General features: G+C 42.8%; 1 protein-coding gene and 1 long non-coding RNA gene across 6 annotated transcripts in view; one reads left to right on the plus strand and one right to left on the minus strand.

Annotated features, from left to right (window-relative positions):
- ACVR1C (activin A receptor type 1C) overlaps positions 1 to 6,773 on the plus strand; it is a 44,094-nt gene extending 37,321 nt beyond the window's left edge. For all 5 annotated transcript variants that reach the window (XM_083409922.1, XM_083409921.1, XM_083409923.1 and 2 more), the window contains 2 exons: positions 800 to 930; positions 3,366 to 6,773. In XM_083409922.1, coding sequence (XP_083266048.1) covers positions 800 to 930; positions 3,366 to 3,491 — 257 coding nt within the window. In that variant the 3' untranslated portion in view covers positions 3,492 to 6,773. The remainder of the gene's footprint in view (positions 1 to 799; positions 931 to 3,365) is intronic.
- Positions 937 to 20,052, minus strand: part of LOC310665344 — a 54,799-nt gene continuing 35,683 nt past the window's right edge. The window contains exons 3-4 of the long non-coding RNA XR_014505410.1: positions 6,959 to 7,076; positions 937 to 1,171 (exon numbers count right to left, since the gene is read on the minus strand). This is a non-coding gene — a long non-coding RNA (uncharacterized lncRNA). The remainder of the gene's footprint in view (positions 1,172 to 6,958; positions 7,077 to 20,052) is intronic.

The following is a 20,052-nucleotide window of genomic DNA, read 5'->3' on the forward strand; positions in this document are numbered from 1 at the left end:
TCAATCTCCAACCCTATCTTAGCTATCACTTAAGGTTACCCAACTTGACCAAGATTTCCTGCATCAAACACATTACCATACTAATTAAAGCACAGCATAAATGAACTCCACACAAACACCCCCAAACTCTTCCACAACCTGCATCTAGCTCAAGTGCAATGCTTTCTTTCGTCTTTGAGACTTCTGGGTCAGTGCATCTGGCTATTAACTGGAAGGTTGGGGTTCAATCCTGTGGACAGGATTCCTGCATTGCAAAGGGTAGGACTAGATGGCCCTCGGGATCCCTTCCTCATCCCCCACTGGATTGTAAAACCATAGAGCTGGGCTACGGCTCCAACATAAGGGGTTGTCATATTGCATTATATAATAGGTTGCGTTATTACATTTCCCCCACTGAAAAGCATCATCTCCTTTCACTTCTCATTCTTTGGATCCAAGCCAGAGTTGTATTAGCCCATATTGGGTCTTCACCTGCCCTTAACAAGCTGACAGAAAGAATTGTGGGTACCGCAGAGTTAGTTTGACAGGAATGATTGCCGGCAATTTCAAGGACTTTCCCATGTAGCCCTGAATGAAAATAAGTTTCTGAATGCTTCAAGGATGCGGCTTTACAGATTATTTTTTTTACTGAAGCATTTGGAAAACACACAATGTTTTCAAGAATATATTTGCTGACACAATGGATATTTGCCCAGGTTTGCCAGGAAGCTGTTTCTGTACTAAATCTGTCCATGTTTTGCTCCCATAACAACTGAAAGTCCCCTAGTAAATTTATATTTTTACCACATTCCTCTTCTAGGAATTGTTGAGGAGTACCAGTTACCTTACTATGATGCTGTGCCTTCTGATCCTTCAATAGAAGATATGAGAAAAGTAGTCTGTGAGCAAAAACATAGACCAAATATCCCAAATCAGTGGCAAAGCTGTGAGGTAACATTTTCTCTTGCTTCCCACCTTCTTTGAACTGCAGCTTTTACTGTGTATCTTAAAAGTGCATGTTTTTAACAACTAAAATATGAAAACTTACCATCTCAAACAGTTGCATATATCTGTCGGGTTAAGTAAATGGGCTCAATGTGAGGCGCAGTTCACCCCTAGAGGCCTTTCAAATGCCAGAGTTTAATCCACAGGTGGACATCATGCGACTTTCCTTCGATGCAGCCCTCCAAACCTAGAGAGAGAGAGAGAATGCATGGATGATGGAAGGATTGGGAAGAGTTTGAGTGTTGGTTGGTGGGTGGGTGGGTGGTTTTAAGAGAGTATGTGTGAAGAAGAGAGAAAAACAGTGTCCCAGCTACCTTTCCTTTGGTCCCACCCACTTTTTGCCCAATAGGGAACCAGGCAGAGGGCCTTCTTGGTAGTGGCACCCTCCCATCAGATGTCCAGGAAATAAACAACTATTTCACTTTCAGAAGACACCTGAAGGCAGCCCTGTATAGGGAAGTTTTTAATATTTGATTCTGTTCTTAATATTTTGTTGGGAGCCACCCAGAGTGGCTGAGGCAACCCAGTCTGATGATAATAATAATAATAATAATAATATTTATATGCAGCTCATCAGGTGACCCCCCCAACCACTCTTTGCCTAGAGAATGCAGCTCTTGGCTCCCCAGCACAGGCTTAACTCTGGGATAAAAGAGTATTAAATGTAGTGCTTCAATCAGGTGTCAAGAATCCTGTCCTCATGACCAAGTGGCTATCACATACCTGCACCCCACAAAAAATATATATCTAGGATTTCCAGCAAAATCCTATATACTAAGAAGTTAATTGCACAAAGCACACAGGGGCTTACTGCTCAAAAGAATTTTGGTCTTTCGTCAAAAGCATGGCTTCCAAACAAACCTTGAGCCTTGGTGATGGTCTAAAAAACAGTTAACTACTGACAGTAAACTTGAGGAATTATATCAAAACATGCACAACAGTAGTGATTGCGGATATACTTGCTATAGAACTTGCCACCCCAATGGTATAACCCCATTTAAAGCGTATTTGCATGAGCAGAAGTTCTTTTGCAAGGGGCCTCCCAAATTTCCATTGATTTTCCCCTTTCCTGCTTGCAGCCCTCTTTGCCCTGCCATGGTGTTCCTATAGGGTCTTCCAGCCCCTCAGGAGCACTTCTTCAAGGGGACCTGCAGGGAGGAGGAGGAGGCAGCAGCACAGTCTTGTTGCATGAGCAGAAATGTTCCAAGTTCAAATACAATAACGTGTGTGTATGATATATATATATATATATATATATATATATATGCTTTCGTAGATTTTCACGGGTACAGGAATGCAGGTTTTGGTGTCCTCGGGTGTCTTCCCGTGTAAAAGTTGGGGTGTCTAGGCGACGTTTCGACGAGGTCTCACTCGTCATCTTCAGGCTGGTGCTTTCGGCTTCTTGTTACTGGAACAGAGCAGGATCTCAGTGTTTGAGTTCCTATAAATACTGTTGAGGAGGTGTGGTGTATAGCCTCCAATGTTCTGGGCAGAGAGGAGGTTCCCAGGCTAGTGTGCCTTTTCTTCTTTTGTTCCTTAATTACTTGAGGGATATCTTGAGTGATTTCTTGAGTGATTTCCTGAATCCCACTTAGGTGGGTCATTAGGTGTGGATTAGTTGCTAAAGCCTTCGTGTCTTGAACTCTTGAACTTTGTGAAGAGTTTTTCTGAGAAGATGGCTGTACTGCACTTGGCTGTGCTCTGGCTTGGCTTCGTGTATAGGGGCGAGCTGTGGTTTTGTGGCCTGTGCCAGCCAGATCTGCTGCACCCCCCTGCAATCCCTACACAGATCTGGCTGGCACAGGCCACAAAACCACAGCTCGCCCCTATACACGAAGCCAAGCCAGAGCACAGCCAAGTGCAGTACAGCCATCTTCTCAGAAAAACTCTTCACAAAGTTCAAGAGTTCAAGACACGAAGGCTTTAGCAACTAATCCACACCTAATGACCCACCTAAGTGGGATTCAGGAAATCACTCAAGAAATCACTCAAGATATCCCTCAAGTAATTAAGGAACAAAAGAAGAAAAGGCACACTAGCCTGGGAACCTCCTCTCTGCCCAGAACATTGGAGGCTATACACCACACCTCCTCAACAGTATTTATAGGAACTCAAACACTGAGATCCTGCTCTGTTCCAGTAACAAGAAGCCGAAAGCACCAGCCTGAAGATGACGAGTGAGACCTCGTCGAAACGTCGCCTAGACACCCCAACTTTTACACGGGAAGACACCCGAGGACACCAAAACCTGCATATATATATATATATATATATATGTGCACATTCTGAAGCTGTCTTGTTCCTGCTGGCAATTTTCATGCTGAAGCACTGCAACAACCATGGATGTGCTCTTCTTACTCTGCTTTTGCTCTTTTCTCAAGGCACTCAGAGTAATGGGCCGGATCATGCGTGAGTGCTGGTACGCCAATGGGGCAGCTCGACTGACAGCACTTCGCATTAAGAAGACCATTTCTCAGCTCTACGTACAAGAAGATTCCAAAGCTTAGATTTGCACACCCCCACAGAAGAGGAAAGGGGAGGAAATTCTGTTGGTTTTTTGGTTGGTTGGTTTGTTTTGCATTTGTTTAGATTTTTTTTTCTTTCTCTCTCTACCTCACATGATGCAGAGCACAGTATTTAAGAGCCCAAAGCAGAGGACTGGAAATTAAGTTCATTGGTATGTTCAAAGGTTAATTTCCAGCTGGTTCATGATGTCCACAGACTGCCTTGCCTGGTTAATGAAAAGTTACCCTCCTCCCTCTCCTTTTTGGAAAACCGGATCTGGTCAATGTTCCACTGTGTGACGTCACCCTCCCTGCGCCTGCCATGCAAGCCCTTATGCATCTAAGACACAACTGAGAGAACATGGAGACGGTCAGGATGCAACCACACCTAGGACTTTTGTAGTCTGTGCAGATGGTAACTGAAGGAACCAGAGCATTCAAGGTTTGCATTCTAAGCAAAACCTGAATATAATATTCTGAGTATTTATTCTGTGCTAAGATATATTGCCTGCTCGAGCCACACTTTCCCCCCTCCCTTCAGTAAATCTCACAAGATGAATAGCTTTCCAGGTCATCTAAAGAACTGTGACTTAAGCCACATGACATAGACCTAGAGCTTTCTTCCTCATGGGATTTCAAGTGTGACTACAGGCCAGAGAGGCATGTCTTGGAAAATCTCCATGGGATCTGGAGCATTAATGCCCACTTGCAGGGATGCTGAGCGTCTCAAGTTCCTCCTGGTTTGTGGTCCTCGAGCAGCAATAAGCCCCCTCTCCATCCAGGGCATGACAAATGCCTCTCCAGGGGATGGCTACTATGTTGGGTAGGGATTCCTGAAAATGTGCTAAGTATCTCTGTTCTAAGCTAAGGTACATTACGAGCATTGTGTGACTGTAGAAAATGTTTGCGAAGGGAAGCATATTTCTCTACCATCTCCAGCTACAGCCAAGCACCTTGTGAAATAGCACACCCCTCCCTAACAGCCACACTACCTGTTGTGTTGGCTATGTAGCTGTGCATTTAAGTGGTGGTGGTGGTGTTACAGAAATTAGTAGAGCAGAGAGAAGGGGAAGGGAATTTAAACCCTTTACTCCTTGCTGTGATACCAATTCTGATTGCCTCCACCCATTCCTGCAGTTTTGCTTGGTGGGGAATAACTTGTTTCCTTCAATAAGAACTTTCCCCCTATGCAAATTGCAGCAGCAGGGGACCCAATCTAGATAGGAACCATAGGAAGGATGTTAGCCCTCCCATGCAGATATCTGCCCCTTCCATTTCACACTGGAAATCTCTATTAAGAACCCTTCACTAGAAGGCACAGCTGTAGTTTGGTCCCAAGACTATAGAAAGCTGCTGTCAGTTGGTGTGGATTATATTTAGCATTGTGGACCAATGATCCAACCTGATACAAGGCCACTTTCTATGTTCTAAACCGTGTGCTGTTACCCTTCAAACAAGAGAGAATCTTGGACCAAATTCATTGAAGCATTTCCCACAGAATTTTGTAAACTAGTTGGTGCAATGTGTATAGAATTTGTTTCTTGTTTGGTCTTTTATTAACCAAATAAGAGAGGCGTTCAATCGAACACATATACTGTGAAACTTAAAGTTCTCACTATATGTTGCCTTAAAAGTGGCCATTTATTTAGTGCTTCAAATGCAAATTTATAGTTAAATGTTAGAAACAGCATTTTGTTACATGCGTCTAGTTTCGTATTCCAGAATCTTAGCCAAGGACCACTGCTGTTGGGATAAGCCTGGATTGCGTGCTATGTGGTGCCAAAAATTAGAATGAGGCTGTAGAATATGTCTGTGATTCTTAATGGAAGGGAGGATGCCAGAAAACAATGGGTATTAGATAATGAAAATTTGGGTATATATTTTCAAAGTTAATTTTCCATTAAATTTTGAATCTGGGAGGGTGATGAGACTATTAAATACATATATTTAAAGAAGAGCTATGTCTTTAGATGTCTGTTGTTCAGGCTGGACACTGAGGTCCAGCTCTGAGGGCCTTCTGGTGGTTCCCTCACTGCAAGAAGTGAAGTTACAGGGAACCAGACAGAGGGCCTTCTCAGCAGTGGCACCCACCTGTGGAATGCCCTACCATCAGATGTGAAGGAGAGAAGTCACTATACAACCATTAGAAGACATCTGAAGGCAGCTCTGTATGTTTTATTATGGTTTTGTATATGATGGAAGCCATGCAGGGTGGCTTAAGTCATCGTTTTGATGTTGTAGTCAACCAATGATAAAATACTGCATGTGTGAACTGGCTCTTAGTTCATGTATTTGGCACTGTGAGTCACAGAGCCTATCCTTAAAATTCATTTTATGGATCAACCTGTCGCCCTCTTATTTGCTGTCCTGCCATTTGCTTAACTTTGTAAAATTAGCAGCAACCCTTCTGTTGCTGCAAGTCGAGTGAGAGATGCCTATATGTATGTGAGGAATGTTCCTTCTTAAACCCCCCCCCCATTCTTTAAGGAATCACTGGTATAGTTTGAAATCTTCTTATATTGAAGCCCCATGCCTATTGCCTGTACTGTGCAATTCTAATGTGAAAAATAAATGGCCTTGCAGGAAAAAAATATATTTAACTGGATGCTGCCACAAGCTTCATATTTGTGTTTTGAAATACTTTATGTATGTGCTGTGTGATCTTCTTTTGTATGAACCTTTCTGAAAGGAACACACATATTCTGTGCTAGCAGGCGCCACAAATTTATGGCTCTGCCAGTAAAGGAGTATTATTATTATTTGTTGATGGAATGTGACAGAAGTGCAATAAATTGAATTTGAAGGATCCTGAATGTATTGGGTAAGATGCCTATATCAGAAGAAAGCACAACTCTTAGAGTTCGGAGATGCTTAATGGTTGGGCAAAGCGCCATTCCAGAGTGGGGAATATGTAGCGTTTCAAACCTGCAAGTTTCCATAAAAGCTGTGCTTTTTAAAATAGAAATAGGAATGTTTTTATGTTCATTAAGAGACTAGCTTCAAACATAGTTATGGAACTGAGTGATGATGTCAGTCTTCAAACTTGTACCTGGTCTAACCTTAGTGTATACTGTAACAAGTAAAATATTTATTTTTTTTATTGCTCAATACTGCTGCTGCCTCTGGTTGTAAATAATGAGTTTTGAATGTTGTATTTTTGAATACCTACATTTTTCTGAAAGTGTATTTTTGTAAAGTGGCAATTTTACTATATTAATCCTTCTTTGCCATTGTTTCTGTGAAGCATAACCTCTTTTAAAGAATAAAAACACGATGCCTACGAAATGTACTCTGTTCTGCTGCTATGTCTTCCTAAAGTCATATATATCTCATTCGACTTTGGGGTATTTTTTGAGTAAAAACAAAACACTGACACCTCTCCCTCCCCACCCCCCCACCCCAAGTCCTAATGTTAGGTGCTAGAAATCTCTGCATATTGTTTGAAGAATAGGAGAAATAAAATTTCTTACCTTATTTTGCGCTGGTCATGCTGCATCTGTAGTACCATGTCTATTTGGGCACCAAATTTTAAGAGGGATGTTGACTGGAGCATGGTCATGGGATAGTGAGCGGTCTAGAAACCAGATCCTAAAAAAGATTAAAAAGATGTGGATTACATGGAGTAGGCAAACTAAGTCCCGGGGGCCAGATCCGGCCCAATCACTTTCTCAATCCGCCCCATGGAGGGTCTGAGAATCAGTGTGTTTTTACATGAGTAGAATGTGTCCTCTTATTTAAACTGCATCTCTGGGTTATTTGTGGGGCATAGGAATTTGTTCATTTTTATTTATTTTTTCAAAATATAGTCCGGCCCCCCACAAGGTCTGAGAGAGAGTAGACCGGCCCCCTGCTAAAAAAGTTTGCTGACCCCTGGAGTAGTAGAAAAGCAAAGGAACCAGGAAAAGGGTAGAAGGGAAGTCATATGGTATATGTATGCATGCTGTATTTGGTACGAAGTTCTAAGTGGGACAGGGGGATGGGGGGTTAACTATGCTTTGTGTTCCTGTTTTGGAAAATACAAAATAAGAAAAGAAGGAAGGAAGGAAGGAAGGAAGGAAGGAAGGAAGGAAGGAAGGAAGGAAGGAAGGAAGGAAGGAACCAAATCCTCAGAGGAAAAGTTGAAAGAGCTAAATGCTTGGGGTGGGGAAGACAAGGTTAAGGAGGAGACAACTATCTGTCAGCGGAGGCTGGTCCATTAAGACAAATAGGACACTGCCCCACAACCACAGTCTGCTTTCAGTTAGATCCCTTTCCCTACCTGCCTGCCTGCCTTCATTGGATCTGCCTCTGCCTACTGTTGGTCTACTAGCTTTCTGCCCCACTAGTCACCAGCCACCACCAAGAAGAATGGAGTGGACTTCCTCTCTGTCGTTCCAGGGAGATGGTGTTAGAATCAATGGGTGGAGATTTCAATGAATGCCTAAACATTGAGGAGAAACGTCTTGATGGTGATGTGTTAGTGCCTAGAGAAGGCACTCTGCTTTGTGTTATCTGCCTGTCATGCAGGTGAGGATAGAAACCTTTGCTGTGGCTGAGATGCAGGTGGAAGCTTCCTTATTTTAACTATTGCCTCCCCCTTCTATCACCCATTAATTAGGGGGAGTGGGGTAAGAAACGAACAGGTCTCTCTCTCTCTCTCTCCTTTCCATGTGTTCTGGCCCAATATGCTCCATCTTCTTCACACAGCTTCCTTCTCCCAAGATAGCCAGAACCAAGGTCACATCCACACCATAAATATTAAAGCACATTTGCACCACTTCAACAGCAGCCTTTACAAACTGCATTAGAGACACATGATTACAAAGTAAAATTTAAACTACAGTATAGGCTCAAACAGACAATTTATCACCTGTAAGGTCAACTAGAACTTGCAGCTGTTTAAAACGTTTCATACATCTGCCAGTTTATATACATACTGAAATGCTTTCCTAAGCAGAGTAAACTATTTATTCTGAAGAGAATAAATAAAGCTGAGAGTCCCAGGATAGGGCTCTACTTTGTGCGCACTCTCTTTCTCTTGTCTGTCTGTCTCAAATGCAATTATAAATTGGCATGGAGAGCAAACAACAGCTTTTCTTCTGGTGAGAGCAGTGCGCCACCTGCTGGATCTTGAAGGGTTTTTTATGAATGTGTGTACTCTGAATACTGGGTTAATTCTGAATGAAACATTCTATGCTTTAGATTTCTTTAAAAAAAATAAAACAATGCATAGTTGCTTTCATTGTTCAATGATGTCAGGGGGTGATTTTATTTATTAGCTAGCTAGCTAATTTGCCACCATGTATCAAATAACGGCAACGTGAAAAGCAAATAAGAGAATCTTAAGGAGAGCAAAGGTTGAAAGGCACTTTCGAAATTATCAGCCCTGGTTCTAGGCAGCGGATGGAGGATAAATTCTCTAGCAGTTCCTTAGCAGCAGTGATGCCAGGTCAGGAGCACCCCACACTCTAAGATTTCAGAGCCCAAACCTGAGACCTACACAGAGCCCACTGCCCAGTGATGTCAAAGTGGGAGGGCCTCTTCCCCCTCAGCCCCCCCCATGTCCTTTTCTGACCTCACAGGTGATGTGGAGCCACGGTCGACAGTTGGGAAAGGACCAGCACAGCCACCTAAGGCTGGACAATTATGGTGCAACTCAGAACTGATTTATTGATTGTTTATTTCTCACCCATCCCACCCTTCATGTGTATGGGGGCACACAATATAAAGCTCAAGTATTTACTCTTAAAATTTCTATCTTTGAAGAAAATGGACATGGTAACTAGATATTTAGAAACAAGTATCTTGATGACATCACCTCCAGACTAGAGGGCAGGGGATATACACCTTTCTGCTCTAGTTATCTCTCACTTGGACTACTGCAGTGCACTCTACGTGGGGCTACCTTTGAAGGCGACTTGGAAACTACAACTAATCCAGAATGTGGCAGCTAGACTAGTGACTGGGAGCGGCCGCCAAGACTGCATAACTCTGGTCTTGAAAGACCTACATTGGCTCCCAGTACGTTTCTGAGCACAATTCAAAGTGTTTGTGCTGACCTTTAAAGCCCTAAGCAGCCTTGATCCAGTATACCTGAAGGAGCGTCTTCATCCCCATCGTTCTACCCAGACACTGAGGTCCAGTGCCAATGAATTTCATTTGCCATTTTACTGTCCGCCCACTCCTTTTTTAACAGGTTATTTGGAAGCTCTTCACAATCTCTTTTTGTTTTAACAACCCTAAACAATTTAGTATAGTCAGCAAACCTGGTCACCTCATTGCCCACCCCTAACACTTTCTCCATTCAGAGAATTGTTTGTTCCTACTCACTGTTTCCTGCTATTTAACCATTTCCTGATCTGCAAGAGGACTTCTCTTATTTCATGACTGCTAAGCTTACTCAGGAGTCTCTGGTGAGGTAACTTATCAAACGCTTTTTAAAAGTCCAAATACACTATGTCAACTGGATCAGCTCTATCTAGAAGCTTGTTGACACTGTCAGAGAACTCTAATAAGATTTTTAAAAATTCCTTCCACCGCTCTTAACCACTACACCACACTGGCTCTCAAGCCTACGGCACCCGGTATTCCCAGGCGGTCTCCCATCCAAGTACTAACCAGGCCTGACCCTGCTTAGCTTCCGAGATCAGACGAGATCGGGCGTGTTCAGGGTAATATGACCGTAGCCCAGGGTAGCAACTAACGAAACAATAAAAACAATAGAAACCTCTTTAAAACATTTAGTTTAACTAGTTGAATGGAAGGTCTAATGTGAGGAGGGTTTGACTAACAGTTTGGGAGAGTCTGGCTGTTAATCTTTATTAAACAAGGTGCCATATTCATGCACAGATGGATATTCCCAGATGAGTTAAGTGGCGGCATCATCGTTAACATTTGTTTTCCAGCTTTCCTCCAAGGAGTTCAAGGTGCTATACATGGTTTACCCTTCTCAATTTTATCTTTACAACACCTAGCAAGGGGGGAGTAACCTAAAATCACCCATCAATCTTTATGGCTGAGTAGGGCTTGTACACACTATACTTTTAAAGCACATTCGAAGCACACTCTTTCCTCTCAAATAATTCTGGGCACTGTATTCCACTTAAAGGTTGCTGGGAATTGTAACTATGAGAGGTGAACTACATTCCCCAGAATTATTTGCGGGAAACAATGTGCTTTGAGGGTACATAGTGCACACAGCTAAGGTTTCTGAACCCTAGTATCTCATGTCCTAGTCCAGGCATGGCCAAACTTGGCCCTCCAAGTGTTTTGGGACTATAGCTCCCATCATCCCTAGCTAACGGGACCAGGGGTCAGGGATGATGGGAATTGTAGTCACAAAACATCTGGAGGGCCAAGTTTGGCCATACCTGTCCTAGTCCAACACTGTCAGAAGCGGTTTAGTCATGCTGGCCACATGACCTGACAAGCTGTCTGTGGATAAACGGCGGCTCCCTAGGCCTGAAAGCAAGATGAGCGACGCAACCCCATAGCTGCCTTTGACTGGACTTAACCATCCAGGGATCCTTTACCTTTACCTTTTTACCAACACTCTAACCACCACAACACACAAGAATTTCCTAGGGAATCCATCCTGTTTCTGGGTTGCGATTATCCATTCCCTACTCCCCCTGGCTGTGAGTGCCACAGATCCATTCCCACTATATTTCTTTATGGTTCCTACCCATTTGTCCTGCAGTGAACTTTCATTGCTGAGTCACTAAGTCATCGACTCAGCAGAGTCATTCTGGTGCATGATGTTACGTCTGTGTTGCAAGTTTATTGTGGCTTCTCTGCAGGCTTCAGTACGAAGAGAGGTACACATTGAGTAATAGTTGCACAGATTATTGAGAAACAAGGTTTGTTTTCAAAAGCCGAAGAGAACAAACCACAATGCGTGCCCAATCAGAAAGCTAATTAAAGGTGCTTAAAGTAAAGACACTTAAATGATATTGTAGCCTCCTGCTTAGTAGAACTGATATGTTGCAGGGTCACCGTTGCTTTATTGGTTTCACAGAAGCAGGAAAGTGTTTCACAGCTAGAAAAAAGAGAACAGAATGATATTTGACACCTTCAGCTAGAACAGGGTTGAAGATCCTGCGGCTTTCCAAATGTTGTTGAACTACAGCTCCCATTACCCCTAATCGCTGGCTGACAGGAGTTGTAGTCCAATATCTGGAGGGCCACAAGTGCCTCATCCCTGAATTAGATATGGGAAATACGATGATGTTAACACTCTCAATGCTGCTTCTTCCATTTCTTATCTCCATTTTAAGAAGCTCAGAGTGTGGTCTGTCAGGGGTACCCAACAGGGTGCCCTCCAGATGTTGTCAACTGCAACTCCCATCACCCTTGGTCTTTGGGCCAGGTTGCTTGGAGATGGCAGGAGTTGTAGTTTATAACACTGGGGAGGGTGCAAAATACTGGGTAGCCCTGGGTTAAGTCATTTTATCCTCAGAAGACCAGTCTGAAGGAGAAGCAATGGCAGCTGGCCCTTCTCGGCTCCATTTATGGTCCACTACACTGTCGTGGTGAAGGTAAAATGGCGCCACCCCACCCTGAGCTTCCTACCACAGAGAGAAGTGAAGACCGTCCAGAATGTCACTTAAAAGTGTGAACAGTGCAACTGCCTAACTTTCCACCCTCTAAAGGTGTAAATAAGATACAGTGTCAAGAACAGGCCTGAGCAAAATCGCAGAAGTGTGACCTTGAGGTTTACCTATGACATTTGGCAAGAGCTGATGTTGTGAAGTGGCCTTTATTTAACTTTTCTGGGTTTTTTTTTTTAAAATAGCAATCGTACTACCTGTGTTGACATGCCTGGCATATCACGGCACTTAAAAAGCACTGAGCTTTTGTTATGCAAAGTGCTTTAAAACACACACACACACACACCTGTTTTCCTCACGAGAGGTAGTTGTGTTACAATTCCATTAGAAAGGGAACTAAGGCAAGGAATAACTTTGTTACTAAAATCTGCAAACAAGATTGGGAAAGTAGATGTAAGAGGAGTTAACAAATTACTATACATCACAGAGTGGCATGCAAGAAAAATTAAGAGAATGCACTTTAACTATTACTCATATAGGTATTAACTTCTGAGTCAGAGTGCAGTTTCAAGAGCCAACTTATGAGATGGAAAACTAGATTATGCTTTCTGTTTGATGCATGTCTTTAGATTAATACAACTGTGACTTTTACCCTTTAGGACCCCACCTTGAAAAATATTTCTGGATTTATACCCTGTAAGGTGGGTCACTGAAGGAATAATTCATACTTTATCAACCAATTAAACAGTCATTTGCTGAATTGCTTAATTAATTTAAATAAACATGCGTATTCCCACACTTCAGTTTAGTGCCTTATTGAGGTACTGAATTGTGTTGCAAGTGGCAATTGAACAAAGACAGGTCAGAACTCTTTGAGTCTTTGTCATTCCTTAGCATATTTCCATTCCAGAGCCAAAACACCTTCCAAAATATGCAAGCGTGCCTTTAACTCTCTACCCCAGCAATTAAAAGTGTCCCAAACTGGTTAATAAACCAAAGCTTTAATTTTTGGCCTTTCAGATGCTGTTGGACTACAGCTTCCATCATCTCTAATCATTAGTCACACTGGCTGGGGCTGATGGGAGTTGTAGTCTTGCAAGCCAAAGGTTCCCCACTGCTACTTTAGTTGGTTAATTGACCAGTGAAAGCCTGCAGCTCTAATAACACACCAATAAAGAACCATCATTGCATGGGAAGTTTGTTCGATATACTTTAAGCTGGATACACAAAGCAGGTTTATCTTTTGTGTACAGCGGACTGTATCCAGTTCTCCCCCAGCACAAGTGCTGTCACCAGTTTTGCCCATTTGCCAGTCCCCATATTCCCTGAAAGCTGACTACCATAGGGAATCTCCAAAGCATGTGCTGAGAGGCACCAGGGACTGTAAAGAGGAAGGGTGAAGGCCAGCACTTTCCCATTGCATGCAAGGGAAACATAATTGCAATGTGGAATCTTTAGATAGAAGCCATTAATTTTACATTGACTGTTTTAAATGGGAAATTATTTGCACTGGTAACCCTTTGCTGCTGCTGCTGCTGCTATTTCCAAACTAGAAAAATCAAATTCGGCCGCTGGTGTACACTATACGCAAGTCATATTTACTTTAAAAATAAAATCAAATCAGTGGTTCTCAATAAATGCTACAGATTTCATAGAAGCAGTTGATTACACCAATGGATCCTCTCCAATGCTTCCACCTCCTTGTGCAGCAAACATTTGCTTCCGCAATGGAACTTCCCCCTCCTCTCCTCTTCCTTGCAGTCTCTCTCCCCCCCCCCCCCCAGTCCCAGCAAAATATGGGTTGGAAGACCCTCTGGAGCAGTTTCTGTGAGTGCATGAGGAGATAAGAGGAATGGGAAATCCCATTGCATGAGTGGGATGTTGCTTGCACAATATTGGATGCAACCAAATGTCTCCAAGAATGAGTTCTGGATTCAGGGGTGTTTTAATTTATTATGACAAGCTGGAGTCAGAGACTTCTGAAATGGGCTGACCTGCTTGGCTGGCACTGATGACTAGCAACTGAGTGGCTTTCTTGGCTGGCTTGCACACCAGCGGTTGCCATCAAATGGTGGCACCAAAGAAGAAACAGAGTGTGACGTGCAAACAGCATCATGGTTCACCTGTGCAATAGGTTTGGGGAATACGTCAAGGGTTAAAATAATGGACTGTCATACTGTAAGTGCACCAGAGTCACCCTACCCTTTCCATTTTGGTGAACCAGTCAAACACAAAACACACACACATGGGGCAGTCAGCTTTATCACATGAGCTCACAAAGAGTCATGACTGCAGATGACACCAAATTACTCAGTATGATGACATTTCAGGGAGCGTGTGTAGAATTTTTTAAAAAGGGACCTCTCCAAACTGAATGAGTGGGCAGTAGAATAGCATGTGAGATCCAGTGCAAAGAAGTTCAGAGTGATGGGGTTCAAAAAAACTCAACGCTTCTAACATCACATAGTGGCCCGGCTCGCACATAATGCTAAGCCATGGTTTAATAAACAGTTTAATAAGCTTTGACCCCCTGTCCAGCAAGTAGGGAGAATTTCCACTCTCTTTCCCTCAGTATATACACAGTAAATATCTCCTCTATTGTAGGGGTAGCTCACATGTGGCTCACTATAGGTTGTTAGACTACAACTACCATCATCCTTGACCATGGTCATGCTGGTTAGGGCTGATGGGAGTCCAACAACATCTTTGCAAGCAGGCCACCCTGCCAGGAGAGTTCATGTGCTGAATACTTTAATAATTCTTTTATTCTTTTCAAAATGGAATGTATTATTTTGCCATTTTTACTGTCTTTATTTTGGGGGGCTTCTTCTTCTAAATCAATTTGTACATCACTTTGAGTACCCTGAGTATCCCCCTTTTAACAGCAGAAGAGCCATTAAAATGTTACAAAATAAATTCAGAATTTGAAGTCATCTGGTAAAATTGATTAACGCCATCAGCAAAAAAAGGAAGTGCGCACAGTAAACCAACATGCTTCACTACTGCATGATCTGATGATGGACTATAGCTGAAACGCTTTTTCTTTTTTCTTTTAAAAAAGTCTATTAGTGATACTCATCCAGGGCAGGTCCATCAATCGCTATTTGCCATGACAACTAAATGGAACATCCGTGTCCAAATGAATATACTTCTAAGTTTGCTTTAAGGCATTTCCTTAGTGCAGGCCCCCCCAAATTCGACCCTCCAGATGTTTTGGGACTACAGTTCCCATCATCCCTGACCACTGGTCTTGTTAGCTAGGGGTGATGGGAGTTGTAGTCTCAAAACATCTGGAGGGCCGAGTTTGGGGATGCCTGCCTTAGTGCGACCTTCCCAAACATGGTGCCCTCCAGCTGCTGATGGACTACAACTCTCATCAACCCCAGCCAGCAAGGCCAGCAGCCAGGAATGATGGGAGTTGTAGTCCAACATGTGGCAGGGTAGCAGACTGGGGAGGCTATCTTAGTGGTACGGGAGCTCTGCAGTTACTCCAGTAACATTGTAAGCCACATGAGATGTGTCCTAGAATGTGGTTTCTTCCCAGCTCCTTTCAGTTTTAAATTTTGTTTCAGTTTTTAATTAATTTGTGATAAGCCTTTGGTGTTCTAAATTGCATTGTTAATGGCCTTTTTTTTTTTTTGCCTTTTGAGTCTCTTAGAAAACTCCTCTCATGCAGCAGCTATATAAATGCTGTTAATAAATAACTAAATCAATTTGGTTAACTTTTTTAAAAACTTAGTCGTCTTAAAGCAGAATTATTATCTACAGATCTTTTTGACTTCGCAAGCAGGTATATTTGCTGATGGTGCCTCTTAAGCGTAGCTTTCTCCTGTTTGTTTTGTTTTGTTTTGTTTCCAAAAGAAAAGAAAAAAGGCGGGAGACCCATCTAATATTTAAGACATAGGGATGCACATTTATTGTTTTCTGCAACACACAACAAAGCAATGCATAATAAAGGGAGAAAAGAGGAAGAGTGTCACTGGAGACATTAGTCATATCACTTAAGCAAGTGATGAGATGATGCTATTTCTAGAGGAACCACCTAGTTTGTGTTCAGCAGAAAACAAGCAGTGACAAGCAGATGGTTCACTTTCATCCTACAATAACTGCTGTGTTTCTCCCCCCAACTATGATCACATGCACCTAGTAATAGGGGTAATAGAGAGTGGTTCAAACTACCCCTAATAAATGGAACACTTCTGAGACACTGCCTGATTAATTTATATTAAGAGAGAGAGAGACTGACTAAATTTGTTTTTGGAAGGCAGCCCTCAGATAAAGTGGGGTAGGGTTGGGGTGAAAGTTAGAGCTAGTATTCATCCTATATGGAACTGGATTTCCCCACCACCTTTTAAATAATAAAAAAAAGGTTGCTTGCAGCTTACTTAGAGCCTTTTTCCAACTGCAAACAGCCAGGTAGCTTTCAAGCCAGTTCCATCTGTTCATTGATCTCTGCTTTGCTACAGTGATTGATTTGCCAGGCTGTGAGACATGTCCTTAGCCCTGAGCTATAAATAACATAGCGGGATGGAAGAAAAATAAAAGAGAATGGAATCAAGACAGGGGGATAGGAAACGGAACAAAAGAGAGGGGAATTGATGGAGAGTAAGGTGGAGGTGTGAGAGTTGAGCATCCTTGGCTTGTTAGGCCCATGGTGGTGGCGGAGAATGAGGACGTGTGCTGGCAAGGAAAAATAAATGTGTGCAATGCGGCTGAGCAGAGAGAAAGCTCTACAATGAAGCTAAACTTCTCTGGTGTTCCTGAAATGACCCAGCTTGGGATGGGGTTTGCTTTACTGCAATTCCTGCCTCCTGCCTTTTCCTGCTGGGCTGTGATTCTTGTATCAGTACAAAACCGCTGGGGATAGAAGACAACCCTAAGATCTAAGAATGAAGGGCAGTCTACAAATTCAATAAATAAATGAAGTCACGCTATAGTCTTTAAGAGAGCCCAAAGTGGCAAGATAGAAACGGCATCGATCATGGTGTACACATTAGTTTCTTTTGTCGCAGTCTAGTTTCCAGTGAAGCAGGCTTTATGGTCAAAGTTGAAAGGGAAAACAGATAAAAATGAGTGTGGATACCTTGGCCAACAGCTGCTGTATTATTTTTCCAGGCAGACGTGAATGGTTGGCCTGTGATTTCGAACAATTCAAAAGAATGGTGTTTGGAGGAAGGTATTTAGTTTCCACTAGGATGATGTCCACTACCATGGCAATCTATGAGCGCTGAGCAGTTATGAGCACCTACTGAAGAGTGCCCATGATATAAGCAGTGGACAAGCTGCACGTGTCTTCTCCCCTTCCCGCTCCGTGTCCGTGGAGTAGTTTTAACAATTTTACTTTGAAAATGCAAGTAAAGCAAGCGTGGCAATGGTGGAGCCCTTTTAAAAAAAGGAGGGGTGGTTAGCAAAACCATTTGATCTAGTTAGCTTCATCACTTTCATTGATTGGTTTACATACCATCCAACATTTCTCTGACGAAAATAGGGACATCCCATTCCATAATGGTAATTTTACTATTTATACCCCACTCATCTGACTGGGTTGCCCCAATCACTATGGGTAGCTTCCAACATATATAAAAACATAACAGAACATTAAACGTTAAAAAAAACTTCCCTATACAGAATTGCCTTCAGATAGCTTGGGAGTTGGGTAACTCCTTACCCTCCAACAGTTCTCCAATGAAAATAGGGACATCCTAAGGAAAAGCAGGACATTCTGGGATCAAAACAGAAACCGGGATGGTTTCTCTAAATCAGAGATGTCCCTGGAAAATAGGGACACTTGGAGGGTCTAGGTAAAGAAATAACGGCAAGTTCGGACACAGAATGAATGTGCCTCCCATCAGCAAACAGGCTCCTTCCCTTCTCAATTGTTTTTGCACAGTTATCTTGCTGTTGTTCCTAGATCAAGTTTAGTGACATGATGCAACTGACAAAGAGATAGTTTCTACTGAAAACTATGATTCAGAAGAAATGTTACACTGATAAAAGTGTTGAAATTAGTTGGAAGTTCTAAAGTCTCTGTGCAAATGTTATCTCACCAGCCCCAAAGCACTGCTCAAAGAATATGCAGGTGCACTACTGCAAAAGAGTATTCTGAAGGGTGTCTGACCACACTCATCCTGAAGGCCAGACATTATTCACCCTTTACAGGAAACAAGATAGCAAATGAAACCCATCTTTCTCTTGCAAATGTATATACAGGAAACCAAAGAAGAGTGGGGAACAAGAAGCAAAAAAGCACCGAGTTTTGGTTAAAGATGATTTAAATGAGCTAAGAAATCAGATTAAGTTGAAGTTATTTTTTAAAGGGTTGTGCCAACCCCGGTTTCTCAACATTTCAGGGGACTTCCACAGATAATGGTTCTTCATGCAATAAAACCACATGTTTCACAGTAGTTGTGGGTAATGCAGATGTCACCCTTCAAGCTTATGTTGAGGGGGATATCATATTTTCTCACTTCCCAAGCAGAAACAGCTAGTCTGCCACTGGGAAAATATGATCACTCCATTATCTAGCACATTTACTTCAAATATGTGAACTGTGTGGAGTATGGTTGCACTAGTATTACAAAGAGGGAGGAATCAAACTCTGAAATGGAGAATAGCTAAACTTTTAGGTCTGCAACGTGTGTCTTGTATTTGAGGTGACCATTACAAACCACTGAGATTCATGCATCCAAATGTGAGTTTTGGGAACATCGCTAGTTAATTGGAAGAAGGGTGATGATAAGCTTGACTCACAAATTCAACTTCATCTACATGTTTGCATCCCAAAATATAGTCCTCAGAAATCCCCAGAGAAAGACAAGCATGATGGACTGGACAGTTGCTATGTAGGTTGTCTTGCCTATAGTCTTTTGGAATTCAGGAAGTTGAAGTAAATGAGAAGCACATATCCATGCATTCAGGTTGCAGCAGATAAAAACAACTGTGTTAAAGATTAATCCCCATCCCTGGGTCCATTTGCATATAATGAAGCACTGTGATTCAACAATGACAATCCTGCACAGATATCAGATTGACCCTATACAGCTGTGAGATAAAGGTCCATTTCACAGGTTACACTAAGGATGGGTACACACCAGACAGTCATATGGGTTGTGTGTGTGTGTGTGTGTGTGTGTCAGACCTGGAGGCCAAATGCCTCTGTCTAGACCTCAGGATGGTCTAGCGCCCAACTCTCTAGCGACTGCAATCTACTCCCAGTATAATAAAACTGGCACTGATCTACCCATTGTCATCAACCATAGTTGTTGAGCTGTTTTTAGGAGGGGATGACAAGAGTTATTGAGCTTCTTTTAGCGACTGGGGCAAGAGTTATTCAGCTTACCCCCCCCCTTCACTGGTGACAGCAATGGGACATAGCGCAGGGGGCAGAGCGCAGGGGGCGTGTCGCGATTGACCAGGAGCACCAGGGTGATCTACCTATCAATCGTGGTCTAGCGCCACACCCCTCACTGGCGCTGATCTGCACCCCCCTTGAGTGCTTCTGCCAGACTGGAATATACCCTTGCACTCAGTGGTGGCCTTTGGGCTTTCAGATTCCGGTGGGCGTTCTGTGTGACACCAAAATTTGGCACCCCTGGCCTCTTGCGCCTTCTGCTCCAAGTCACTGTTGCAGCACCCTCTTGACTCGGCACCCAGTGCGGTTGAACCATTCGTACTGCCCTAAAATCCGCCCCTGCTCTGATATTGCCTGTGTTTGCCTGGAAAGAGGAGTGTGTTGAGGATACATAAAAAGCACTAGCCTACTGAGGAAAGGTGAAACGTACTTTTGTTGCTCCTCCACTTTTGCCTCTGGCTTCATTCATCTTTGGCATGTGGCCCTCTGAAAGCTCTGCAGAACAGAATGTGGCCCTCAGTCTCTCTAATTCTATAACACATCCCTGGGTAAGGCCTCCTGCTGCCGCCACTTGAAGAATTACTGCTTTACATGTAAGTTATGGTTTTAATCTATTTATATTAACAAAAATCTTATTAATCTGTCCTGTTCCATGGGAAATGGGGAGTTAAAAACAAAAACCTAA

The sequence above is a fragment of the Podarcis tiliguerta genome (assembly GCF_965153285.1).
Source record: "Podarcis tiliguerta genome assembly, chromosome: 1".
NCBI lineage: Eukaryota > Metazoa > Chordata > Lepidosauria > Squamata > Lacertidae > Podarcis > Podarcis tiliguerta.